At 46.0% G+C, this 23,199-nt stretch overlaps 1 protein-coding gene across 2 annotated transcripts in view; it reads right to left on the bottom strand.

The window, feature by feature from the left end:
• The window catches only part of RASGRP1 (RAS guanyl releasing protein 1), a 217,171-nt gene that overhangs the window by 150,413 nt on the left and 43,559 nt on the right, over positions 1-23,199 (bottom strand). Inside the window, exon 2 of one of the 2 annotated variants that reach the window (XM_069209005.1) lies at positions 20,351-20,481. The exons of the other annotated variant lie outside the window; for it this stretch is intronic. Within the exon in view, the coding sequence (XP_069065106.1) occupies positions 20,351-20,394 (44 nt within the window). The 5' untranslated portion in view covers positions 20,395-20,481. The remainder of the gene's footprint in view (positions 1-20,350; positions 20,482-23,199) is intronic. 2 annotated transcript variants of the gene reach the window in all.

Genomic DNA, 23,199 nt, shown 5'->3' with positions numbered 1-23,199 from the left:
GAGTGTGCCCTGCTTGTTCTAGGGGCTTCTTTATGGGCATCATTTGGCATTAATGCTGCCTTTGTGCAAGGATGTCTTCTATGTGGCACTGCTGCCACTCTTTTCAGTGCATTTGCAGCCTCACTAGTGATTCGGGTCCAGGTACTGAGACGCACGCAGAAAGGGTACTGACATGGTCCTCTCTCCTACCGGAGGGGTGCTCTGACCACAGCCTGCAGACAATTTGGGTGGGACCGCTCCGCGTTCCGCCACACCTTCACGCACAGCGTAGTGCACAGGTGACTGGGGACATTCAAAAGCAGTGCGGGCTTCTTTCAGTGTTCGTACCTCTGCTGTGGGGGTAGCACCAGGCTTCTTAGCACTATGGGTCACGTGCCCCTCACCTGTGAGTGGAGATGAGGCTGTAGCTGGCATCCAGTGCACCCAGCGGCAAGCCTTTCTCCTTCAGGCCGTGGCAGTCTCCCACTTCGGTCTGACCTGGGAAACAACTTCATAGGTGCTGAGGTTTGCACCATGCGGAGTGGCCTCGCGCTACTTTACAGCACTCTCTGTCTTTGCTGACCGGTGACAGTTGGCAGCGCTCCTCAGACCAGGCCTGTCCTAGTTTCCTTGTCCTCCTGCCGCGGACCTCCATGAGGTGTCCAAGGCTGGGTTTGCCAGTGCGGAGCCACACGATACTGGGGCAGATTGTCCCTCAATGACAACCGTCTTGTGTGGGCCTCCTCCCACAACTTCAGGTAGGCAGGACGGCCGCATTATCTGTAGAGGCCGCGGGAGCACTGCAGGCCTTACTCTCCTGTGGGCGCAATGATAACTGTAGATGCAGTAGGGCTGACCTGATGCTCCTCTCACCTATGGGCGGCGTCTCAGCAGGCAGTCGGCTTGCCTCTCACTATGCCGCTGATCTGGCGGTTACTTCAACCACAGCTACAGGTAGGCACTGTCCTGTGGCCGCACGCAGGCGTTGGTGCAGGGAGTCGCTTTTCATTCCTGCAGCACACCTCACCCCTCTTTCGGCTCTTGGGGGTGCCTTACAGATGGCAGGTGCACGGGCACCTCATGCATTCCCCCCTCACGGCGCGATAGAACTGCAACCGGCTCATGCATGTGGCAGACTGTTATAATGTGTAGCTTAGGTACATTAGAATGCTCGTATGTTGTTATAGGAACGTGGTTCCCTAGGAACGGTGACATTCCACTGGAGGTGATTATTTTCATCCTGGCTGTGGTGGAGGTCACACTTGTTTCGTGTTAACTAAATAAACACTTAATGAAGACATCCTTGGTGTGGAGTCCCCTTTACAACATAATTTTGGCGACGAGTTGGAGCGGCTAAGGATTAGTGTGACCTCTATGGACTATCGTGTAGAGATTCGGCGACTTCAAAGAGAGAAAGGACCTTGCCCGTCTTACTTTTCCCTGTGATGTTTTGTAAGTACTGGTATGAGCCAAGCCGTGGATGGTGTTCACTGTCATCGTTTGGTGGAAGAAGTCATCGGTGACAAAAGACCGGGTGCGCGCTGCGTGGAGTGCACTGATATTTGAAATTTATGTGTGCAGCGCGTGAGACGGGTGAAATCTACAATAAATATACACAGTGGATGGTGTCTAATGTTATCGGTTGGTGGAGGAAATCAACGGTGACAAAATAACAGGTGCGCGCTGCGTGGAGTGCACTGTATTGGGTATTTATTTGGTGAGACGGGAGAAACAAACGGTTATCGAACACCGCGCGTGTGCTGTGTGGAGCGCGGCGGTATCCAACATCTGTTTGTGCAGCACATGAGACTGGCTGTGTGGAACCCACTTGTACAGCCCGTCGGACTCACCTCGTTTCGAAGATTTTTCGTTTCGTCCAGCACAATGGCATGTCTGCTCCAGATTGACGGATAGGAGGAGGATCGGAGAGCTTTTCCGGCTCTACGACGGTGAAGGAGAGAGTGTTTCCGGCTACACGACGTTGAAGGAAAGGATCTTGGGTTCCGGTTTGAGGATTTTAGAAGAAGGGCCCTTAAGACATAAAAATCAGATAAACTGATTATAAGCTATCACTTGCAGCACAGTGGGAAGTTACCACTGTTAGGTGACATTGACTCAAGCCTGAGGTTTTTGAGTTTGATGTGTTGAATGCATACCAAATGCACACTGTTATTTACATATATTTAAGCATTTTTTTTTTTCTTTTTCTGTTCTTTCCTTGTTTTTACATTGTTTAACATTTAATTGTCTGTGTAACTGCAGTACGTGGTTGACCACTTCTTGTATAGACATTAATTTTCTTGAGCAGCTGTATCAGTATGGATTTGCATGCTATCACGCCACCATCGCCATTTTTATCCCAACCAGGTGAGCCATCGATGGAGTGGGAAGAATGGATTGATGCTTTTGATAATTATTTGGAAGCAATTGATGGGTGCAGTTTTTCTATTGGGAGGAAAAAGGCGATTTTATTGAATGCTTTGGGCAAGGAAGGGCAACACATCTTTAAATATCTACCGGCGTTGCCTATTCAAGAAGATCAACCTGATGTTGATGTTTAGGTTGATGCGCGTAAACGTTTAGAGATAAGATTTGCTAAGGGTAGTAATATTGTGATTAGACGACACAAATTTTATACTCAGCCACAACGTCCTGGTGAGTCGATCGATGATTTTGTCACCAGGTTAAGAGAGTTATCGATAAAATGTCAATTTGGGCCAATGACAGACGAGATGATACGCGATCAACTTATAGTACAGTGCAACAGTCGTAAGATACAGGAAAGGTTGTGGGCTGCTAAGAATCCGACTTTAAAAGATGCTATAGAGATAGCTAAGGTGATAGAAGAGTCGGAATATTGCATGAGGGTAATGGATAAGAGGGAGGAGAAAATTGGTGTGTCAGTCATTGGACAACACGCGGACTGTGAGGCCTTTAGTAACAAAAGTGGTGCGAGTACATACAGAATCAGTAAAGGTGGTCAAAATGGGAAAGCTCCTGGGAAAACATGCAGTAACTGTGGTAGTTACAATCATAGTACTGGAGCTAGGAATTGTTTCGCAAAGGGAAAGGATTGTAGGAAGTGTAATCAAAAAGGACATTTCGCCAGGATGTGCAGAAGTACCGCAAAGATGAGGGTAGCAGTGTTATCCGAAGGATCAGATAATAGTTTGAATGGATGCTTGGACAGGGTATTAATAGTGGAGGATGTATGCAATAGGAAACAAAGACCCACAGCTGAATTTCTTATAAAAGGACAGGCTATTCAGTTAATGGTTGACTCAGGGTCTCTGTATACCATTATACCAAAGGGTTTATTTAAATCCAAGTGGCCAGACGCTAAGCTTTTGCCGAAGGATATCAACCCTGGTGGGTATCAAGGGGAAAAAATTGATATCATAGGCTATATGTTAGCTGATATCACCTTTGGTGACAGGTTTACTCAAGGGAAGGTGTATGTTGCGGAAGCTGGTCCGCCGATCCTCGGGTGGGCTCATCAATTTGATTTGCATATCACTATAAATCCACGTGCCGAGAATCCTGTTATGGTTGTTCAAGAGGTGGCATTGGAAGACATTATCAGGGGTGCAGACTATGTGTTTCGTGAGGAAATGGGTGAACTTAAGGGGTACGTGCATAAGATTAAATTGAAACATGGGGCGATTCCAGTCCAACATAGAGTAAGAAGAGTACCTGTTTTGGTAAAAGAGGAAGTAAACAAATTACTAAATGACATGTTAGAAAGGGGAATAATTGAGCCTGTGGAGACATCTGAGTGGATTTCTCCAGTAGTAATTACACGCAAAGCTGATGGAAAATTGAGATTTTGTGTTGATTTGAGGAGCCTGAATCAATGCGTTGTTGCAGACAATTTTCCACTCCCCAATATCAACGAACTCTTGACTCTATTGAAGGGCGGAAAATTCTTCACGAAACTAGATCTGAAGCATGCATATCATCAGATCAAGTTGCACAATGACTCCAAATCTCTAACTTCATTTATAACCATGGAAGGAACGTTCCGATTTACACGCATGCCATTTGGACTATGTTCGGCAGCCAGTGTGTTTCAAAGAGTGATGACTGAAGTATTCCATGATATAGATAATGTACTATATTTCCAGGATGATATTTTAATTTTTGGAGATACAGTGGAGAGTCATAACTTCACTTTGAAACAGGTTCTGGATAGAATCTCGAATGCTGGACTGACTTTGAGGAAGGAGAAATGTGTGTTTTTGGTCAGAGAGATAGAATATCTTGGGCATACACTTTCGGGGGAAGGTATCAAGCCTAAAAATAACCTACTAGATTCCATTAAATTTGTCCCACCACCGCAGGACAAAGATCAATTGAGGTCTTTTTTAGGTATGATAGAGTATTACTCGAAATTCGTGAAGAACTTTGCCTCTAAGACGGAGATTCTGAGAATGCTGTTGAGGAAAGGGACAAGATTTGAGTGGTCCAGGGTGCAGCAAGAGTGTTTTGAGGCCATCAAGGAAGAGGTGTGCTGTGCTGGCATTTTGACTCCTTTTGACACTGGTAAAAGATCTGTAATCACGGTGGATGCGAGTGCATGTGGGATAGGGGCTGTGTTAGCGCAAATACACCCAACAGGTGAAAAGACCGTTGCGTTTGCTTCGCGTTCTCTTACGGATTCAGAGCGAAATTACTCGGTTATCGAGAGAGAGGCTTTGGCTGCAGCTTGGGGCATGGAATACTTTAGAGTTTACGTATGGGGAACGTGTGTGACGCTACGTTCTGACCACAAACCTTTGTTAAAGATTCTGTCTTCTGGTGGTGCTGGGAAGTGTTCAGCAAGATTGGCTCGACTAGCAGCAAGGTTACAGGAATATATGTATGTTCTTGAGTACATACCAGGGTGGAAGAATGTGCAGGCAGACTGTCTATCAAGGTTACCTTTAGATTGGGAGGTAGTTGATGGAGAGGGTGTGTTGAAGCATGAGAGAGAAGGTGCAGTTGCGAGTGTGTGATGTAGTTCATTGGACTCTTGGTGCGGTGAGTGAAGAAGAGTGGGAGCGAGCTTTGACACAGGATGAAGTGTTGAAGGGAGTGGTCAAAATGATAGTGGAAGGAGGAAGGAGAGAAAGCACATTACCCCCAGCTCTTAGGCCATACGGTAAGGTCTTGGACGAGTTGTCCATTTTGGGCAATGGAGTTTTGGTACGGGGAGAAAGGTTGATACCTCCGCTAGGGGTCAGGAAAAGGTTATTTGATATAGCCCATGAAGGTCACTTAGGACAGACAATGTCAAAGAAACGCCTCAGGGCTGAGTTTTGGTGGCCAGGCATGGATGATGATGTGGTAAACTGGGTGGAAAGGTGTTCTGAGTGCATAGAGAGTGAAAAAAGGCTGAAGGTGAGCAAACAAACTGTGTGTGGGACCATGCGGGATCCAGGCATAGCTTGGCATACGGTCTGTGGTGATTTTATTGGTCCTATGGCAGGTGTGGGTTACAGTCAGAGATTTGCGTTTGTTCTGGTTGATTTGAATACCAAATGGTTAGTTGTTAAGTTTATGACGGAGGTGACAACAGTTTCTACGATAAAGATTTTATCAGAAATTTTCAGTGAGGAGGGTTTTCCAGACTGTCTCGTCACTGATAATGGTACTCAACTTACCTCAGATCGCATGAAGCAGTTCTTAAACGAGTGTGGTGCAAAACATGCACGCACGTCTCTTTATAATCCCCAGGGAAATAGCACTGTAGAAAGGGCTAATAGGATGGTTAAGGGTGCCATTCAGCTTGCTTTGGCAAATAGACTGAGTGTAGGAAAAGTGGTGAGTGATTTGGTGTGGGCCTATCGCACTACAGCAAACAACACATCAGTATATTCGCCTTTCGAGTTGATGCGAGGCAGGAAGCCTAGTACCAAGCTGACTCCGTTCTGGATTAAAGCTCTTTTAGAAGGTAATGGAGTAGAGTGTGATAGTCAGGAGAGGGAAAGGAATATTGGGAAAATAATAATTCCCGGTGATTGGGTGAAGATAAAATCGGGAAGGTGTGTTGGAGGATTAAACAAATTTCGAGGGCCATTTCAAGTTAAGCATATCGGCAGGTGGCATGTTGTGTTGGAGAATGGTGAAAAGTGGAATTTTAGGAGAGTGGCTAGATTTGGTGCGCAGGACTCAAAGTTTGGCACACAGAGGGGTGAATGTGAGGGATCAGTTTTGGGTGAGAGTGAAGGAGAAATCTCGGAATACTTGAGTTCCACTAAAGAAGGTGGTTCTAATAAAGAGGTTGAGTGCCCGAGTTCTTCTAATCAGGTTGGGTCTAATCCTATAGTGTTTAATGTGGAAGTAGGTGGATCCAGGGGTGAGACGTCACAGGACATGAAGAAGGGCACTACATGTTGGTCAAGGGTTCTTGTAGAGGACAGTGTATCTTCTTCTCAATCATCAGGGGGTAAATCTCCTGACATAAATCCGGGTGGTGATGAGCGTTTGTCTACAAGAGAGCAGAGGCTGAGACACCCTCCTTCATACTTGCAAGATTATCTGAGATAACCGCATTTAATGTGGTAGAAGTTGTAAGTGACATTTAATATCGCTATCTGATGTTTATCCAATCTATGGTTTTTTTTGTGTTGTATTTACTGTTGTTATAAATCAAAAAGGGGGAATATATTTTTATGTAAAGGAGGAGGATATGTTATAATGTGTAGCTTAGGTACATTAGAATGCTCGTATGTTGTTATAGGAACGTGGTTCCCTAGGAACGGTGACATTCCACTGGAGGTGATTATTTTCATCCTGGCTGTGGTGGAGGTCACACTTGTTTCGTGTTAACTAAATAAACACTTAATGAAGACATCCTTGGTGTGGAGTCCCCTTTACAACACAGACCCACTCATCGCCATTGTAGTGTTGGGGGCCCTAGGCCCTCGTGCGACTTAGATTGATGACACAGACACATAGTTGTGGTTATTACAACTGGCCGAGGGCACGTGCGCCCGGGCCTCTTATTTACAGGGTCACCTGACTGGTGACGCCTGTGATGGACGGGTGTGGGGTGAGTGTGAAAACCAGCCCGCAGCAGAGTGGCTGTGGAAACACTAGAGTGTGTCCAGCTGGACACTACACTAGTCCTGGTGGCAGGCCCCGTTCCAGGAATTTATATCGGGATGGGCCAAGGGTGCGTTTGGATGGGCCAATGTGTGCCAATTCTAGAGGTAGCCTACAACCTGGGCTCCGGTGCCACTGCACCTGCTGCATCTTTGGCAGGTAAACCCCTGTCTCCTCTTCCCCATCACTCACCTCCCTCCTGCAGCTCGCCTCAGACATGCGCTAAGCTCGCAGACGGGCTGTTTTCTTTTTACAGGCATGCCTAGAGTTTTCTCTCAAACAGTGAAAACATAGGTAAAATCATCTAAAGGTGGGATTTTTCTCCCTACCAGTACACATGTAAAACAGCTATTATTAAAAGAGATGCACTATAAAATGTATTCTAGAGATTTCTCATTGACCTCTTACTGATAATTAAAGTAAACAAAAGTGAAACAAAAAAATCACATTTGCTGACATGGAGGAAGCACTTAACAGTGTGAAGGTGGCGCAGAACCCCTCTCACCACCCAACAGAATGACTCGATCACTATGTAAGTAACACGGGAACTGCCGGGTCAGCACCTCCAAATTTATTTAACACCTCGGGCTAACGCCCGCCCTTGCAGGGCAAAAAAGTGTAGTAGAGCCCGAGCGGCATGCTACATCCCTCCAAGGCTTTAATTAAAACAATGAAAAGAAATGAGTAGCAACTAGCCACGGGGAGGAAGAGGGAGGAAGGGAAGGAGAGAGAGGGGGAGAAAGGGGGAGAGAGAGAGATATAGAGAGAGAGAGAGAGAGAGAGAGAGAGAGAGAGAGAGAGAGAGAGAGAGAGAGAGAGAGAGAAAGAGGGAGAAAGAGAGAGAAAGAGAGAGCGCGCGCATGGGAGAGGGAAAAGGGGACAACCAAAGCAAATCAAAGACTTAACACAGAAGAGCTCTCCAGGTTGTCAGACCATCACATCAGGGCGTTTCCACATCACTCCCTGGTTATCCAGAGTCTGCTCATCCACTCGTCTCTTTTAGCAGGCTGGGTGCAGGATTGAGTCTGAGGTGATACCTCTCACTCCGACCACTCAACACCACGTCACTGACTTCGTCTGCTTGTGGCGTCGATGAAGGACATGACGCCTCTTGACTACCCAGTCTCTCCTCTGTTTCACACTCTTCTCCTCCGACAGCACCATCTTCTTCATCTCCAACCTCCTCGGACACACCCGCTCGTTTGAAATGTGATATGTTTCTTTTCACTTGCCTTTCTCCGTGGCAGGCTGTTACCATGGACCCTCTGACCCTCACAACCTTCAACACCTCAAGTTCGAATGGGGTCTGAAACTTCCCTCCAAGACGCCGGTTTCTCACAACTACCCGGTCGCCTACCTGAAGATCCACTGAGAGCCAGCCGGAATGCAGTCACGCGGAGCCACCTTGAACATCTGAGCAGCTGGTGCACACCCAGTGGTGCTGTGAGGCGTTGGTCGATATGCTCTCAAGAAGTGATGCACGCATCTTTCCACATCTTCGCCTCTTTCCACACCCATTCTCCAAGCTCGGTTAAGAGACTGCATGAATCCTTCTACATCGCCACTGGCCTGTGGCCAGTATGGTGTGATTTTGCAGTGGCGGACTGCAAAACCGCCGAGGTAGGTCTCGAAGTCCTGTCCTTGAAATGGTGGACAATTATCTGTTCGGATTTCATCAGGGAGCCCAAACATCACAAATGTCCTCTCCAGCACCGTTCTAATGCTCTCAAAGCAGGTGGCGGCCACTACTTCCACCATGGGAAATTTTGTGTAGGAGTCAATCAGAACTGCCGTTAGCCTCCTGTCGGGGAAACTTCCAAAGTCCATGCTTTAAAGCTTCGGTGACTACTGGGTTAGTGGGATGTGAATATGTAGGAGTGGCAGTTTCCCACAAGGGTGTCTACCTTTGAGTCCATACTTAGAAACCACACCTTAGCTCTGAGGCACACCTTTGTGTTGGCTGCTCCCTAATGGCCCTGATGGGCTCGCTCCATCACCCAGTCCCATAAGCCGTGTGGAATCACTATTTTTTTGTCCTCTCAGGAGGAGACCATTGCACACGACTGACAACTCATCTTTCACTTTCCACATTCCTTGCATGGCTGCCCTCTCTTCTGGGTCATAGGTCCTCACCCCATCTAGGAAGTGTTTCCACTGGCTTCTGCTCAGAACATCTTTAACAAGATTGATGACAGGGTCCTTTTCCAATGCATCTGCTATCTCTGCCACAGCTAGGGCCACAGGGCAGGCAGCCAGTACCACCATGTTGATGAAGCTCTCAACTCTCTCCTCTTCATCGTCTTGAGATGTGCCCGATGGTGTTGTCGGGGGATGCCTTGACAGGTAGTCTGCCGGATTATTCGCACCTGGGCGGTAGAGAACTTTAAAGTGGTATGGTTGGAGCAGGACAGCCCACCTTTCAATCCTTGGAGGAGCCAAGCGCATGGATCGGGCAAACAATGATACCGCAGGCTTGTGGTCTCTAACAACTTTAAATTCATGGCCACAGAGATACAGGTGGAAGTGTATGCACGCCCACCGAATCACCAGCACCTCTCGCTCTACCTGAGCGTATCAGTTCTCTACAGCAGATAGGGCCCTGCTGGCATACGCTACTGGAGCCCATTCTTGGTGATGCTGCTCCTGCAATAAAACCACTCACAGCCCCACGGGGCTAGCATCTACCACCACTTCTGTCCGCTTCTCGGGGTGGAAATACGCCATAGCAGTGCCCCTTTTATGTCATGGAAAGCTTTGTCTGCTTCGGGCTCCATTCCCACTTGCGATTTACTTTCATGAGCTGTCGAAGTGGTTCCGCCATTGTGGCTAGTTGGGGAATGAACCGGCTGCTGTATGTTGCCACTCCCTGGAAACTCCTGACTTCTGTCTCACTTCGAGGAGTCAGTGCCTGTCGAATGGCTTCTACCTTCTTTAAGTCTACTTGCAAACCATCCCTTGAGAAGATGTACCCAAAGAAGTTGATCGAGGTCTGCTAGAATGCACATTTTCTCCTGTGAAGGGTGAGGCCGCATCAGAGAACCTCTGCAGCGTGGCTCTCAAATGGCGATGTAGTTCCTCAGGAGTCTCTGAGAAGATCAGGATATAGTCGCTCGAGTTGATCACACCTGCCAGGCCTGAGAGCGTTTCTCCGATGGCATTTTGGAATACTTCTGCCGCTGAATACACCCCAAAACTCAGTTGTCTGTAGCGTCTCAACCCCACATGGGTAGAGAACGTGGTGATATTCCGACTATCAGGGTCCAACTCCAGCTGTTGGTACACTTTACAGGGAACGCGGACCCGGGTAGGTGGACCGACAATGGCGGCAGCATTTTGAAATTATTCACGCGCTCGACCAAGGGTCCGTGTGGTCCTAGGAAGCGCGTTTCCTTAATTGGGTTGGGCGACGGTTAATAGACCTTCTTACTAACGTAAGTGACTGGATACCTATATATTTTTTTTTTCTCCCTTTTTTTATCAAATTTTGGAGAATAGTTTTCCAGACCCCCATCATACCTAGGAGATATTTATAGTTGTTTTTTGGTCCTGACGAAGCATCAAGGGATCCGTACGGACCACCAGGATGCGAAACATGTTGACCCATGCTAGGATGGTTTGGAAGTTCCCCACCCTTATTTCGATTGTTCAGATTTAGAGCTTCACTCATTTGACTATTTTTAATCTTGGCCTTTTTCTTCACATTGGGTCCAATAAATTAGTTACCTGGTGTTGATTTTTGAGAGCCAATTTTAATCACTGCCTTTAATCTCCTTTAATACTTTTTCTCACATTATTGGGGTCACGGCTTCATTATCACAAAAGATCTCCGGCAAAGAGCCCCCCCTCTTGGGGTGGTGCCCGTCAGACACTGCAGCGCCGGTCTGACGAGGAGCAGCTCCGATGATGAAGCATGACATCCCTCGGGATGTGTGAGGTGTCTTGATCCTAAAATTTAGGACCCCCTCTACGGTATCCCACTCCTTTCTTTTTCTTTTGGAACAGTGTATCTTACGTTTCAGATTCATTACTTGGGAGGATATACACTGGACCACAATACCTCCATATCCCTCCATTTTGTTATGGTCCAGCTGTTGATAGCCCGAATTTAAGCCTAACTTTGAAAACCATTGGGCTCCATTCAGGTCCGCAATTATATCGTCCATTGTGGGTGTAATGTGTTGCTCTCTATCAATGGCACGATTTGGTAGACGCATGTCCACACAGAGGCGGATGGCCCTAGGTTGTTTTGGCTTGAGTGCGATTACCAGTGGGGAGACCCAGGGGGTGGGTCAGCCAACCTTTTCAATCACCCGTTGGTTTTCCAGCATCTGTAGTTCTTTCTCAACTGCTGGCCTCAGATGAAAAGGCACTCTCCGGTGTCGCAGCGCCACTGGTGTCACGTCCGCATCAATATGCAGTTTAACTTGTTTGTCTTGGAGCTTTCCCAATCCTGTGAACAACTGTGTGAACTCACTGAGGAGGGACTCCGTGTGCGATTTGTGCACCTGGCATGCAAAGAAAACAAGTTCAAGGTCTTCTGCAGTGTGGCACCTTAGCAGAGTGCCACGGTTTCCTTTGACCACATAGAACTTGGCTTTGGCGGTATGGTCTTTATTTGTAATGGACACTTCTATAGTGGCTTGCAGAGGAAGTGGATTGTGCCCTCCATATGTGTAGATTTTTGTGTTGCTGGGCAACAGACTTGGTTTGGGAGATAGTTGTTGGTACATTGTGTTGTCCATTACATTGACCGAAGCACCTGTGTCAATGAGAACGGTAGCAGGGGTGTTGTTTATCATGACTGTGCTTATGGGGGGTGGTTGCCACTTGTGCGGTCTCCATCCCGTGAATGATATAACAAACATGTCTTCTTCATCGTCCTCATCGTATGTTGTCATTTTTGTGTCCACTTGCTCTTGGGGTGTACAGTCCCCTTTTCCTATGTTCTTTACGGTGACCGCCTTCCCTTTAAACTCTCTTTGTCTTCCTCTTCCGATCTGGCACATCTTGGCAAAGTGGTTCCCTTTCAAACATTTGTTGCAGACTTTGCCTCTCGCAGGGCATCGACCCAGTAGCCCTAGCTGCCACATATCCCGTCTCCTTGTTTGGAGGTGCTCGGCTGCCGCACAGGGATCTGGCAGGCTTGGACGGCGTCAATCTGCTCCTATTTTACAGCCGGTTATCGAGGAGCCGTTGTCGCCGATATGGCTTGTCCCCTCATGGCAGCCATGGCATCCGGGCGGACAGCGGAGAGTTCATGGGATCACACCCGAATCAAGATTTTGTCGAGGGAGATACCAGGCTGCTGCATTATACGTTTACGAAGCATGTTTGAACGGCTTCCTTGGATGATTTGTGGACGTATTTCTTCGTGTTGGTTGAGGCCTACGCACATGCTGGCGAGTTTTCTCAGTTTGGCGTAGACCATGTCTACGGACTCTACCTCTGTCTGCTGGGCTTGACGCAGTTTTAACCGTTCATAATCAGGATTTAGCCGAGGGTCGAAGTGTTTATTTAGTGCTGCACTGCAGCGTCGAAATCTGCTGCGTCACCTGTGTGGGGGAGCGAGTCAAATAGCTCATGAAGTTCGTCGCCTCCCATGTGCAGCATCAGCGATCTGCGTACTGCGCCATCTGGTTCCCTGGTTGCGCAGGAATAGTTCCCTAGGCGGCCACGCCAAAGGCGCCATTGTGGTGCTGCTGTGGCAGGGTCTGTTAATTAGCTAAATGGGGGCAGCGCAGCCACGGACGAGTGAGCCCCTGCAGGGGCATGTGTGGGTTGCTGCTCCGGTCTTTGCTGCGGTGCGCTCATTTTCCCAGTGTCACTAGTCAATTCCTTTCAAATGAGTATGTTTTATACTATCTATAAGTCTCTTATTCTTATTTTCTTTTGTTTTCTTTGACAATTTCAGGGTGAGCCTTTCTTTTTTTTCTTCGTTTGCTTGTTTGTCCAGCACAGCATTTGTAGTCTATGTGTAATGGCTTCAATTTGTGTGGTGTTTTTTTACTCTTACTTGGTGTGTGCTACGTGGTTCTGGTACTGCAGTTCACTCTGCGGGGCTTGCTGGGCAGGCACCGCGATGGATGCCTTCTTGGGTCCTTGCGGCCGACCGGTTTGGGTTGATCAGCCGTACCACACGCCGCCTTTCGACCGCGGACTCCTGCACTCAGCCGGCACCACTCCGCACACGTGCCTCGCCCGACTTAGTGAGCGCGGTTTTCCAGGAACGGCGAGGGAGACACAGAGGTGGGCCCCTGCAGTCTTCGCCAGCTGCGCAGTGCGCGCACTTCTAGGATTGCGGGTTGTTGATAGGGTCAGCCGTGTGAGAGTTCGGTCAGAGCACTATCTGACTGTTTTTCCAAAATTTTTGATTTCAGCCTTGTCGCCAATGTAAAGGTGGCGCAGAACTCCCCTCACCACGCAACAGAATGACTCAATCACTATGTAGGCAACACAGAAACTGCCGGGTCAGCAGCCCCAACTTTATTTAACACCCTTGGCTAACGCCGCCCTCGAGGGCCACAAAGTATAGTAGAGCCCGAGTGGCTCTATACAACCAGGTGACTTTCTCTGTGTCCTCTTTTGCTGTTACTGGGAGGGCCAAAGGGCATGTTTGGGTGGGCCTGGCTCACCTGCTAGAACCGGGCCTCCTTGGTGGTCACGCGGGTTGAGGTGGTATTCTAAGCACCCTGCTTACTTTCTATAATTTCCACAGCTCTCCCTTACTCCAAGCCCCTAAGCAGCAAACATTGGGTTGCGGGGGTCAAAGGGTGAGACAAGGGATAACCTCTGTGACGCCACTGGGGGGGAGGTTCCAAGCATGTGGGTATCATTTCCGCTACCCCTAGCGCTTGACTAAACTATGTCCTGGGACCAAGTCTTGCTGTTTCCTTCAGCCTGGCAGTGCAGAATTAATTAACATCTCTTTCTAGACAATGTCCCGGCAGTATTTAGATTAAGGCTCCACCAAACCGCGAATAAACGGTGATGGCACCTGCCCAGTCCTGTGCCTCTTCCCATCAGCCCTGCCCTCGGTTTCCCATCAGCTCCCCGCCCTGTGCAGACAGTGTGGGAGGGGAGGGTGGCTGAGGTCCAGCAGGTGACCACCCCTGCGCGGGTGGTGCCGCGCGCCTGCCCTTTCTTCCCGCACGCTCCACCCAAACCAACGAGACGGGTTAGAATTCATTGCCATGTTGAATAGACGCGCATTGTGCAGCTACGCTGAGCACCAGAGGGTAAATACCATAATAGGTTGGGGGGGGGGGTGGCTCCTGCCTAAGATATTCTTTGCAGCCCCGCCCAAACGGCTTGGCCTGGTTAACAATGGTTGTGTAATGTGTACATTAAAATTTCTCCGCTTCCCCCACGTGCTCTCGAGATCAAACATGCGTGAGTCACATGGCACAAGCGTTGGAGATGAAACCTGTCGTAACAGAAGATATGGAAACTGTTGTGACCTGTTTGGTGGCTACGATGCTAGCCTAGGAGGCAAAGGTTGCTCCAAAAATACCGAAATGAAGCAGGAATCTGATGGTCCAATAAAGCGCTCCTGCATTTATTTGACTTTTTCTTTTAATAGGAAAAAGTGGCGTGGCTCTGTGCAAAGACTGGGCGCACCATTACCTAGACTCGGTGGAAGGACTTAGGGCTGTTTCCGGCTAGGCACAGTGCACACAGGCCCCAGTTCTAAGCTGAGTAAAGTGGGATACCATCTGCCCAGTTACAACTGGCCCAGTGTTCTCACAAATGGAACATCCCGGTTGCAGGAACACCGGACCTGATTTTACTGGCTGGAAATTGGATTGGAACGTGGGCTGTGACACCTGGTCCTAGTCCAACCCCCTTCCAAACCACACCCTCTTCTTCTTTAATTCTGTCAACCTGTCTACCCCTTTCCAATGTCCCTTATCAGTTGTATGTTGGAACCACACATGCATTTACCACGCTGCGCCTTAACAACCCGGTCCGAACCACAAATGCATCTTTACAATGCATTCCTTTGCCATTAATTGCCTTAAAGCGCTGGACTTTGGAACAGTATAAGTTACTATTTCAGCACCAGTCTGGCAGCAACAGGGAAAGTGTTGGACCTAAAGTGAGTCCAACAATTCTTCCTTAAGGCAAGTCGTTGTAGTGACGTGTGTTAAAGGAACACGTTGTAAAGACGCATTTGTGGTTCCGATCACGTTGTTAAGGCACAGCATGGTTCGAGCAGCTTTGTGAAGGGCGTTTCCCTCCCTTAACCAGCACTGTACCCCCACCATTCCAGTTTACCATCTTGTTCAAAGCAGGTAGATAGTGGGAGCCTTAAACCCCAGTGGAAAAAGGAATACCACGTGGGATTTCATCTGGAAAAAACAGGCCCTCATGGTTATTTCCAGTTCTTGGGTATTGACTTGATAGGTGAAGTTAAATTGGAGATACCGTCTGGAATCGTAAATTCCTACCAGCCGGTAACTGCATCTAATGTGTCCTACTTCTAATTGTGCCCAAATTCAATCTCTTTTTTACAAATGGATGGAATATGTGGTTTGAAGGACGCGTGAGGTAAAATGCCCTCGACCATATGGATAAAGGAGCTTTCAACCAAATTTGAAACCCTATGTTATGATAATGAAATTTGTAAGGCAGACATACGTTCACCAAATGGTTTCTTGGCTCTACACTAGTATGAGAAAGTTAAAACACAAGAAGTTTAAAGCTTGCTGAGAAAGCAGAGAATTGAGTGAGGTCTGAAGGACATCAAGTTAGATTAACCTTGATTTGCAGTGCAAAGGTTTCAGAGCTGTGGGGCACAAACTCAAAAACAATGGTCCCTGCTTTCTAGATTTGAAGGATTTTGGTACAGCCAACAGATTGCCAGAGAAGGAGCGAAGGATGTGACCTTAAATATACCTAGCAATTAGTTGGGAAACAAAAGAGGGAGCAAGCCCCTGAACACCTTGAGGATGATGCAGAGAGCCTTAAACTGAATAAAGAAGGCCAATGTAGTCTGTGGAGTAACAGAGGAGCATGCACAGTGCTAGGGGCAGTCTAGATCAGGAGGATGTTCAGCAAGGTGGACGGTACCCCAAGACAGAGCGAGTATGCATGGGCCAGTCTACAGCCAATGACTGAGGTCACAGCATTTCTTTTCTGGCCTTCCTTCAGAAATGTCAGCAGTTTCCAGAGAACTTTCAGGTGAAAAGACCACAGGGGAGATCGCATTAGCCATGGAGAGTACACGGATACATTTTACTTCATTGCTTTTCACAGAAGGAGATAGAATGGGGAACTACCTCATTTCTGTACTTGGAGATCACATTTACCAGGAATAATCGGAACTTCTTTTTTGTTTGCATTCAGTTTCAAACAAATACTGTACACCAATTTCCAAACAAATGACATTACTTGTTTAAATGCTGCATGACGAGAGGGCATACCATTTGCGAGTTGTCTGCATAAATGTATACATTGTGAAACCCAAGGTGGCTGAGGGCCTGATTTAGAGTTTGGCAAACCGGTTACTTCATCATATCCTGTTCGCCGTACTACAATTTCCATAAAATATAATGGTTTCATAATGCAGCAGACGGGCTAGCCATCATGTTTGAGACAGAGTAACTCCATCTGCCGAACTCTAAGTCTTTTGCAGGTGGGGGGAACAAATGTTGAACTAACAGGGGGATAAAGAATAGCCCTATGGTACCTTGAAGGGCACTGTAATTTTATGAGCATTAAAGTTGGCAAGTTTCACCGCTTGTGAGTGATCTTAAGAGCACTGACCCTAGTTGTGTGTGGACAATTGGTTTAGTAAAATGGTGTGGTCCACAGTATCGAAGGCTGCAGAGGTCCAGGTCTTAACCAATGACCTACTCCTGCCTGATTCCGTATTCTGACCCCGGCGAAAGCCAGCTTGAAAATAATAAAAAATGTGGTCTCCAGCAGATGTTTACATAGTATTTGCACCGCATGATCTTCCACGGTTTTAGTGCAGGGAGGAAGTAAAGAAAGCGGCTGGTAGCTGGGCCGGCAGTATCCTAACCTTGTGCGATTATCAGCTAATACGAATCAAACTGTAAGACAAGCTAGGAAGGAGTATAGAAGCAAGAACAAGGTTCAATAAAGCATGAAGATGTTTATGCATCTCCAATAAATTTAGTGTTTGAATTTGGTGCAGGGACTAAAGGCTAAACAAACATTCTGCTGCCAAGCGAGATGGCGGTTAATAAACCGTGGAGTGATAACTCGTTCAGAAGCAAGGGTTCTGGAAAATTACTAAAAAGGAACTATATAAGGTGTAATTGATGGTTAAACCCAATCAAGGCCTCTTCTATGGCAGAAATGTGATCAGTTCAGGACTAGTGACTGGACTAAGGACTTCCCCAGGGGGCACTATGGGCATGTGACTTCTTTTTGCACCTCCTGGCCCCTTCTATATCACACAAGGCCCAAGGATGCTTGTGCAACTCCTGCTGCAATGCCCATTCTATAGGTGCACATTTCCACCCATGCTGTGTCAAGAGGTTATAACCTCTTTTTTTGTGGACCATGGTAACATGATAGTCCAACTAAGGTGCCTTGGGGGCTGAGGAGGCGTGCTGCTTGAGCTATGTAGGCATGATGTGGAGCCGAGCCATACACAAGGGAAGGAACCATGAGTGCATAGTCAGGAATGGTTCAAGGATTTGTGGCACTTAAGGCAAAAAGTAATGGTAATATTGGAGTCATCTCTCTGTCCTAATTTGAGCAGCAGCTCCCACCAGCCCTGCCTCCATCTTCCACCAAGTACCTTGTTATCAGGGCTCACTTTGTAAATAAAAACATGCCGATACCTAAAGCTCTCCTCTGAAACATGCGGCTGCTGCAAATAAATGTGCGACCACAGAATACTGAGGCAGCGTAATCGTAAAGCTATCTTGGGCCTCTTTAATCCATTTACAGCCACTCCCTGCTCCTTCAGCTCACTCTTGCAGCTTTCTGCTTTCTCTCTTAGTGAAGCTTTTGCTTTTTTCTCTTCCTCTGTCTTTCTCATGTGTTTTTTGCTCACAGTAAATGCTTGAGGCTGAAAAATAAGTGCCGGCCCCAAAAACAAGTGCTTGTGCCCCGCCCCAGAAACCCCTAGCACAAAGTTAGCACTGCTCGTTATGGTATGTCATGTCAGTCAGTCTTACTTTACTTTACCAAAAGGAACAGAGCTGGGTTCGAGGAGAGGACTTTAAGAGGAGCATATTGTAACCTTGGGTTTCTTAGCCACTTAGACAACTGTAGCTTTGCTCTCAGTGTTCATATCTTTGTTGATGCTTCTCCTTGTGAAATTCTTTCTCCTCCTCTGGTCTTCCAGATCCTTCTAATAAAACCTGCCCCTTGTGCACACAGGTCTCCCACCGTTTCACCTTACATTCTGAACCTTGTGTCTTAAATCACACTCTTTCTGAGCCCCACAGCTTACCATCGTTTTCACACAAAAGTGGCTCTTGCCCTGGGGCAATTTGTACATTTAAAAACTCTCACTAAAAATAGCAACCTTGATGAAAGCTATAAGCGGTTCATTTTCAGTGACTCTTTGCAGCCACAAGAAACCACTCCCACTGCTCCACGGAGTCACACAGGTCAGCAGGTTGAACGCTGCTGCCAGGAGACTGTCCAGGAACCCTGCCATTACCATTTTCTTACTGTGCCATGGCAAACTGGACTGCCAGCTTCGCCCCAAGGTGTTGTTTGCCCTTGCGGTTTGGTCTGATGTGTCAAATGCCACCAGTGCCAAGCAGAGACCGATCAGTTGTCAAAAAACTAACCACTCCAGGACTTTAACAATAACACTAACAATACACTGTTACAGACCTATTGGCTTTAACATATGCATTTCCTAATAAATCAGAGGTCCTGTATTGGCTTTTCAGGACTACTGTCTTCAAACACAACCTTTCTCAAAAGGCAACCATCAGGTATACATTAATAAACTTATAAATACTTCATAGCTATCCAAACCAATACAAAATCCCATCTAAGAGGTTACAGTATGGATTATCTCAGTGCAGATCTTCTATCCCCTCAGGGTGTTCTGATGGGTCACCAACATCAAAACCCTTCCCGGCAATGGTAATCTGTGAGAGTCCATATAGCAAAGGCTTTTCCAACAAGTAGCTCGTGAGCTACCAACAGCTTTCCACCTACCTGCAAGTAGCTCTCCTGTATACAACCCAGCTTACCAAAATAGAAGCTTTTGTCTGGCTGAATTAATACAATACATACATAAAAACTGAAAAGAATGTATTCAAGAAGAAAATGTATGTATTTTCAGAACTCATAAGCTGATGTTTGGAGAGAAATGGTTGAATTTCTAATTGAATTTCCAATTCAACCATGCCAATCACGGAGGTGGACAGCAGTACACATATGCTATTTCTGCACCAACATACCCTGTAGGGTGCACAAGCACTTTACAAATCCGCATTATGGTATATTTAAAGCTAATATTAGGGTGATAAATCATGCAGCGTTGGGGAGACTTATTATTACCTTGGTGCCAGGGGCATTACACTATGGCTGTAATGTATTACCCATGTAGAGGGCCTGCACATTGATAAAGCCTTTGTCACACTACTGCTGGCAACCCTGCCTGATGCGATGAGGTGATCACTGCGGATAGTCTTGAATGGCTTGGCCACCAATGCAATCTGTCTAAAGTGGTCACTATTACAACATTAATAACATTGGTAACACAGGAAGATGTTCAGTGAACATAAGTAGCTCTTACTACAGAAAATATTGGAGACCCTGATGTAACACAACACCTCTCTAAAGGCTTTAACACAGTTTAGTAACAATACACCCTAAAAGCCTTTTTCCTTCGACAAATGCTCTTCACAATAAGTAAGTCAGGCCCAATGGCTTTGTCATAACTTTTCATAATAAACTGATAAACATCTATGGGATATGACCTAACTTTTTCCAATGAACGAATAAAGCCAATAGCCTTGTCCCCATAACCAAAACTGGTCTACAGAACTGCGCTTAAACTGGAAACCATCAGTCATAGGGTGAAAAAGTTACAAATAGGTACAAAAATACAGTTGGTAAACAATATACAACCCCTCGCCAAAAGGGCCAAACATGGATTATCATAGTGCTGATTTCTACCCATAATATAACAAAAATTGTTTTGGTCCCTCTGAGGGAAGGATATGAATTAACCTCCACAACAGTGGTTGTACCATAAAGAACTTAGGCAGTGCCAGAGGGGGACCAGCACCAAAACCCTTGCCTATTACATGAAATCTCACAGATTAATGTAACAAAATACCTGTCTACAGACTGTAACACAGTGTAATAACAATCCACCCTCATCCAGTGCTTGATTTGTGTCGGGGGTTGCAGGTGGGGGTCCTCTGGTACTCATTTATGGTGGCCAACGCTTCCTTATCCTCATCAAACCTAAAAAAATAGCATCAAAGGGAGAAAGCAGCTATGAAAAATAACCTGCAAGAGTGAAACAAAGGGGCTGGTATTATCTTACAAATTAGGCACTGACCTTAACAGCCTATTGGCTTTAACAAATGTTTTCCACAATCAAAAAGCCAGCCTTACTGCCTTTGTCATAACATTTCATAATAGAAAAATCACACCTAAGATATTAGACGAAACGTTTCCCAGTTAAACAATCAGGCCTTCAGCCTTATTCATTGCCTTGTCACCACACCCACCTCATGCCTACTGTATTGAGCATAAACTTGTACACAGGGTAACCATCAGGCAGACAGTCATAAAATTACAAATATATGAAAAATTACAGTTGGCAAAACAAAACACTTTCTCTCCTAAGAGTGCCAAACAAGGATTATTGCAGTGCAAATCTTCCATCACTAGAGTTTGTCAGGTGTGGGGGAGGTGTGCGTGTGTTTGTGGGGGATGGGAGTGGGTAACGAAAACCAAAGTCCTTTCTTACTATAGTAAGCTCTGAAATTCCATGTAAAAAATACCTCTCAGCAGGCTTTAATAGAGTGATAGCAAACCGCCCTTATTTGTGTGTTGACAATAACATACCCATTTCACAATAAATACAACAGGACTACTGCCTTTGTCATAGTTTTCCATCATGAACAGATCAGGTCTGTAACCTCGATCATTAGCATGTCCACATAACCAACAAAGTCCTACTGTATTGAGCAGAAGCTTTCACACAAGGCAAAAGGTTTAATACAAGCACTCTTTTGCAGTGGAAGCACACAATATCCCCTCAATCAAATGATGTTCTGAAGGCAATTAACATGTGGGTGGAGAAAAAGACGCTTTCTTGGTAGTGCTTTAGAAACCTCTTTTTACGTTGCTCAAGCTAGACCTAAAAATAGATAATTATTAGGGTACACAAATCAATTGACCATTTATTTTAGAGATGGTGACCCTGCATCTGTCTTTTTTTAAACATATTTATAATTACAGAAATCAGTTTGGATGAGTGCACATATTCCCTCGCAGCTAAATTATACTTACGCCCAAAAAGCAAAGTTCATTTTAACATAAGAGCAATAAACGTTTCACATAAAATGCAACAAAATAAAAGAATGAATTATTCACGAAAAATTTAAAATTGAACTATCAAAGTTTACCTTGGCCATGCAAACCAAAATTGGCACAGCAAATGCAATGCTCATGACAGACCTCACTACTGATGTGACAATTGAAATGAAGTTGTGTAGAATCTCACAGATTAGATTAATTATACATAACCCTTAACACCATGAAAGAGATGGCCATCAATTAAGTATTTTTATTGGTTTGAATATATATTTTTATTTTATTAGGTTGTGCTGTTAAGTGTTTTTACGTATTGACATACATATTTTGAGGTCAGAAACACTGTATTGTGTGTGTCAGTTTTGATTTACATGGCTTTTGTGTGAATTAAGGATTATGGACCTATTCATAGTCTCCAAATATCAGTGTTGTTCTGGGTGAAGGGCGAAAAAGCTACCTTGTCCATTCAGATTTGAATATCAAATATTCATAAATAAATTTGCCTGGTTGTGGATGCTGAGTTTCATACAGAGTTCGCAAAGAGTAAGTATGAAAGGTAAAAATAAATGAGGTGAAGGGCTCAAAAAAGGTAATGGTTCACTTTTGAACTGAGATAAGAATATTGGTTTTCCAATGCCAAACAAAACCCACTAGCTAGCAATGCATAAAATATAATAACAAGATTTATAAAGCACTTGGTTATCCAAACTAGAGTGTCCCAGCGCTACAGCGTACATAGTGAACCACCACAAGCAGTAGCCAAAAGACCCTCTATCATTGCCTAAAAAGCCACGTCTTGGGTTTCTTGTGGAAAGCACCTTCAACTCTCTCCTGTCTTAGATCAGCAGCCAAAGAATTCCAGAGTTTAAGGCCAGGAATCCAAAGGAACTTCCCCCAAGCGTGCTCTTTTAATCTTGGGAATAACTACTTGGGAAGCGAGAACTCTATTCCGGACATATCTTTTATTAAGGAATGTAAGTAACAAGAGTCTTTCCCATGTAGATTCCTGGGACAGTAACACAAAGCCTTAAACAAGATTCTCTTACTAATGGGAAGCCAATGTAACCTGCTTGAGCCGTCCTGGTAGATGCCCGCCTAGGAATGCTTAACAAAAGGTGGGCTGCAGCATTTTGCGTTCTCTGGAGTTTGGCCAGTCTCCCATGAGAAATACCAAGGTACAACACAACACAGTAGCCACGGCTTACGATGACTAAAGCCTGGCCCACTGATTTCCTGGATTCCATGAGCAGATAGCCCATAAGTTTACTCAGCATTTTCAGAATACCAGAACACTTTCCTGCCAAGCAGGAAATCTGGCTCTCAAAAGATAGACTGATATCAAACCAGACCCTGAGATTTCTCACTTTCAGCTGAGGCACGGGTAGTGGCCCTAGCACATCTGGCCACAAGCGGAGCACCAGATGGAAGGTTGGTTCCCAACCAGCAGTATTTCGGTTTTCCTACCATTAAGCTTGAGGCAACTCTGGGAAATCCATTCCGCAAGATTTACCAAACCCGCTTTGAACCGGGCGGCAGATTCTTCTTCATCCTGAAAAAGAGTAATAAGCTACGTGTCATCAGCGTATGATATGATATTAAATCCATGACACTCAATGACATCGGCACGGGGGCGCATAT

Source organism: Pleurodeles waltl, chromosome 9 (genome assembly GCF_031143425.1).
Source record: "Pleurodeles waltl isolate 20211129_DDA chromosome 9, aPleWal1.hap1.20221129, whole genome shotgun sequence".
In the NCBI taxonomy this organism is placed as follows: Eukaryota; Metazoa; Chordata; class Amphibia; order Caudata; family Salamandridae; genus Pleurodeles; species Pleurodeles waltl.
This window is presented reverse-complemented; position numbering and strand designations above follow the sequence as displayed.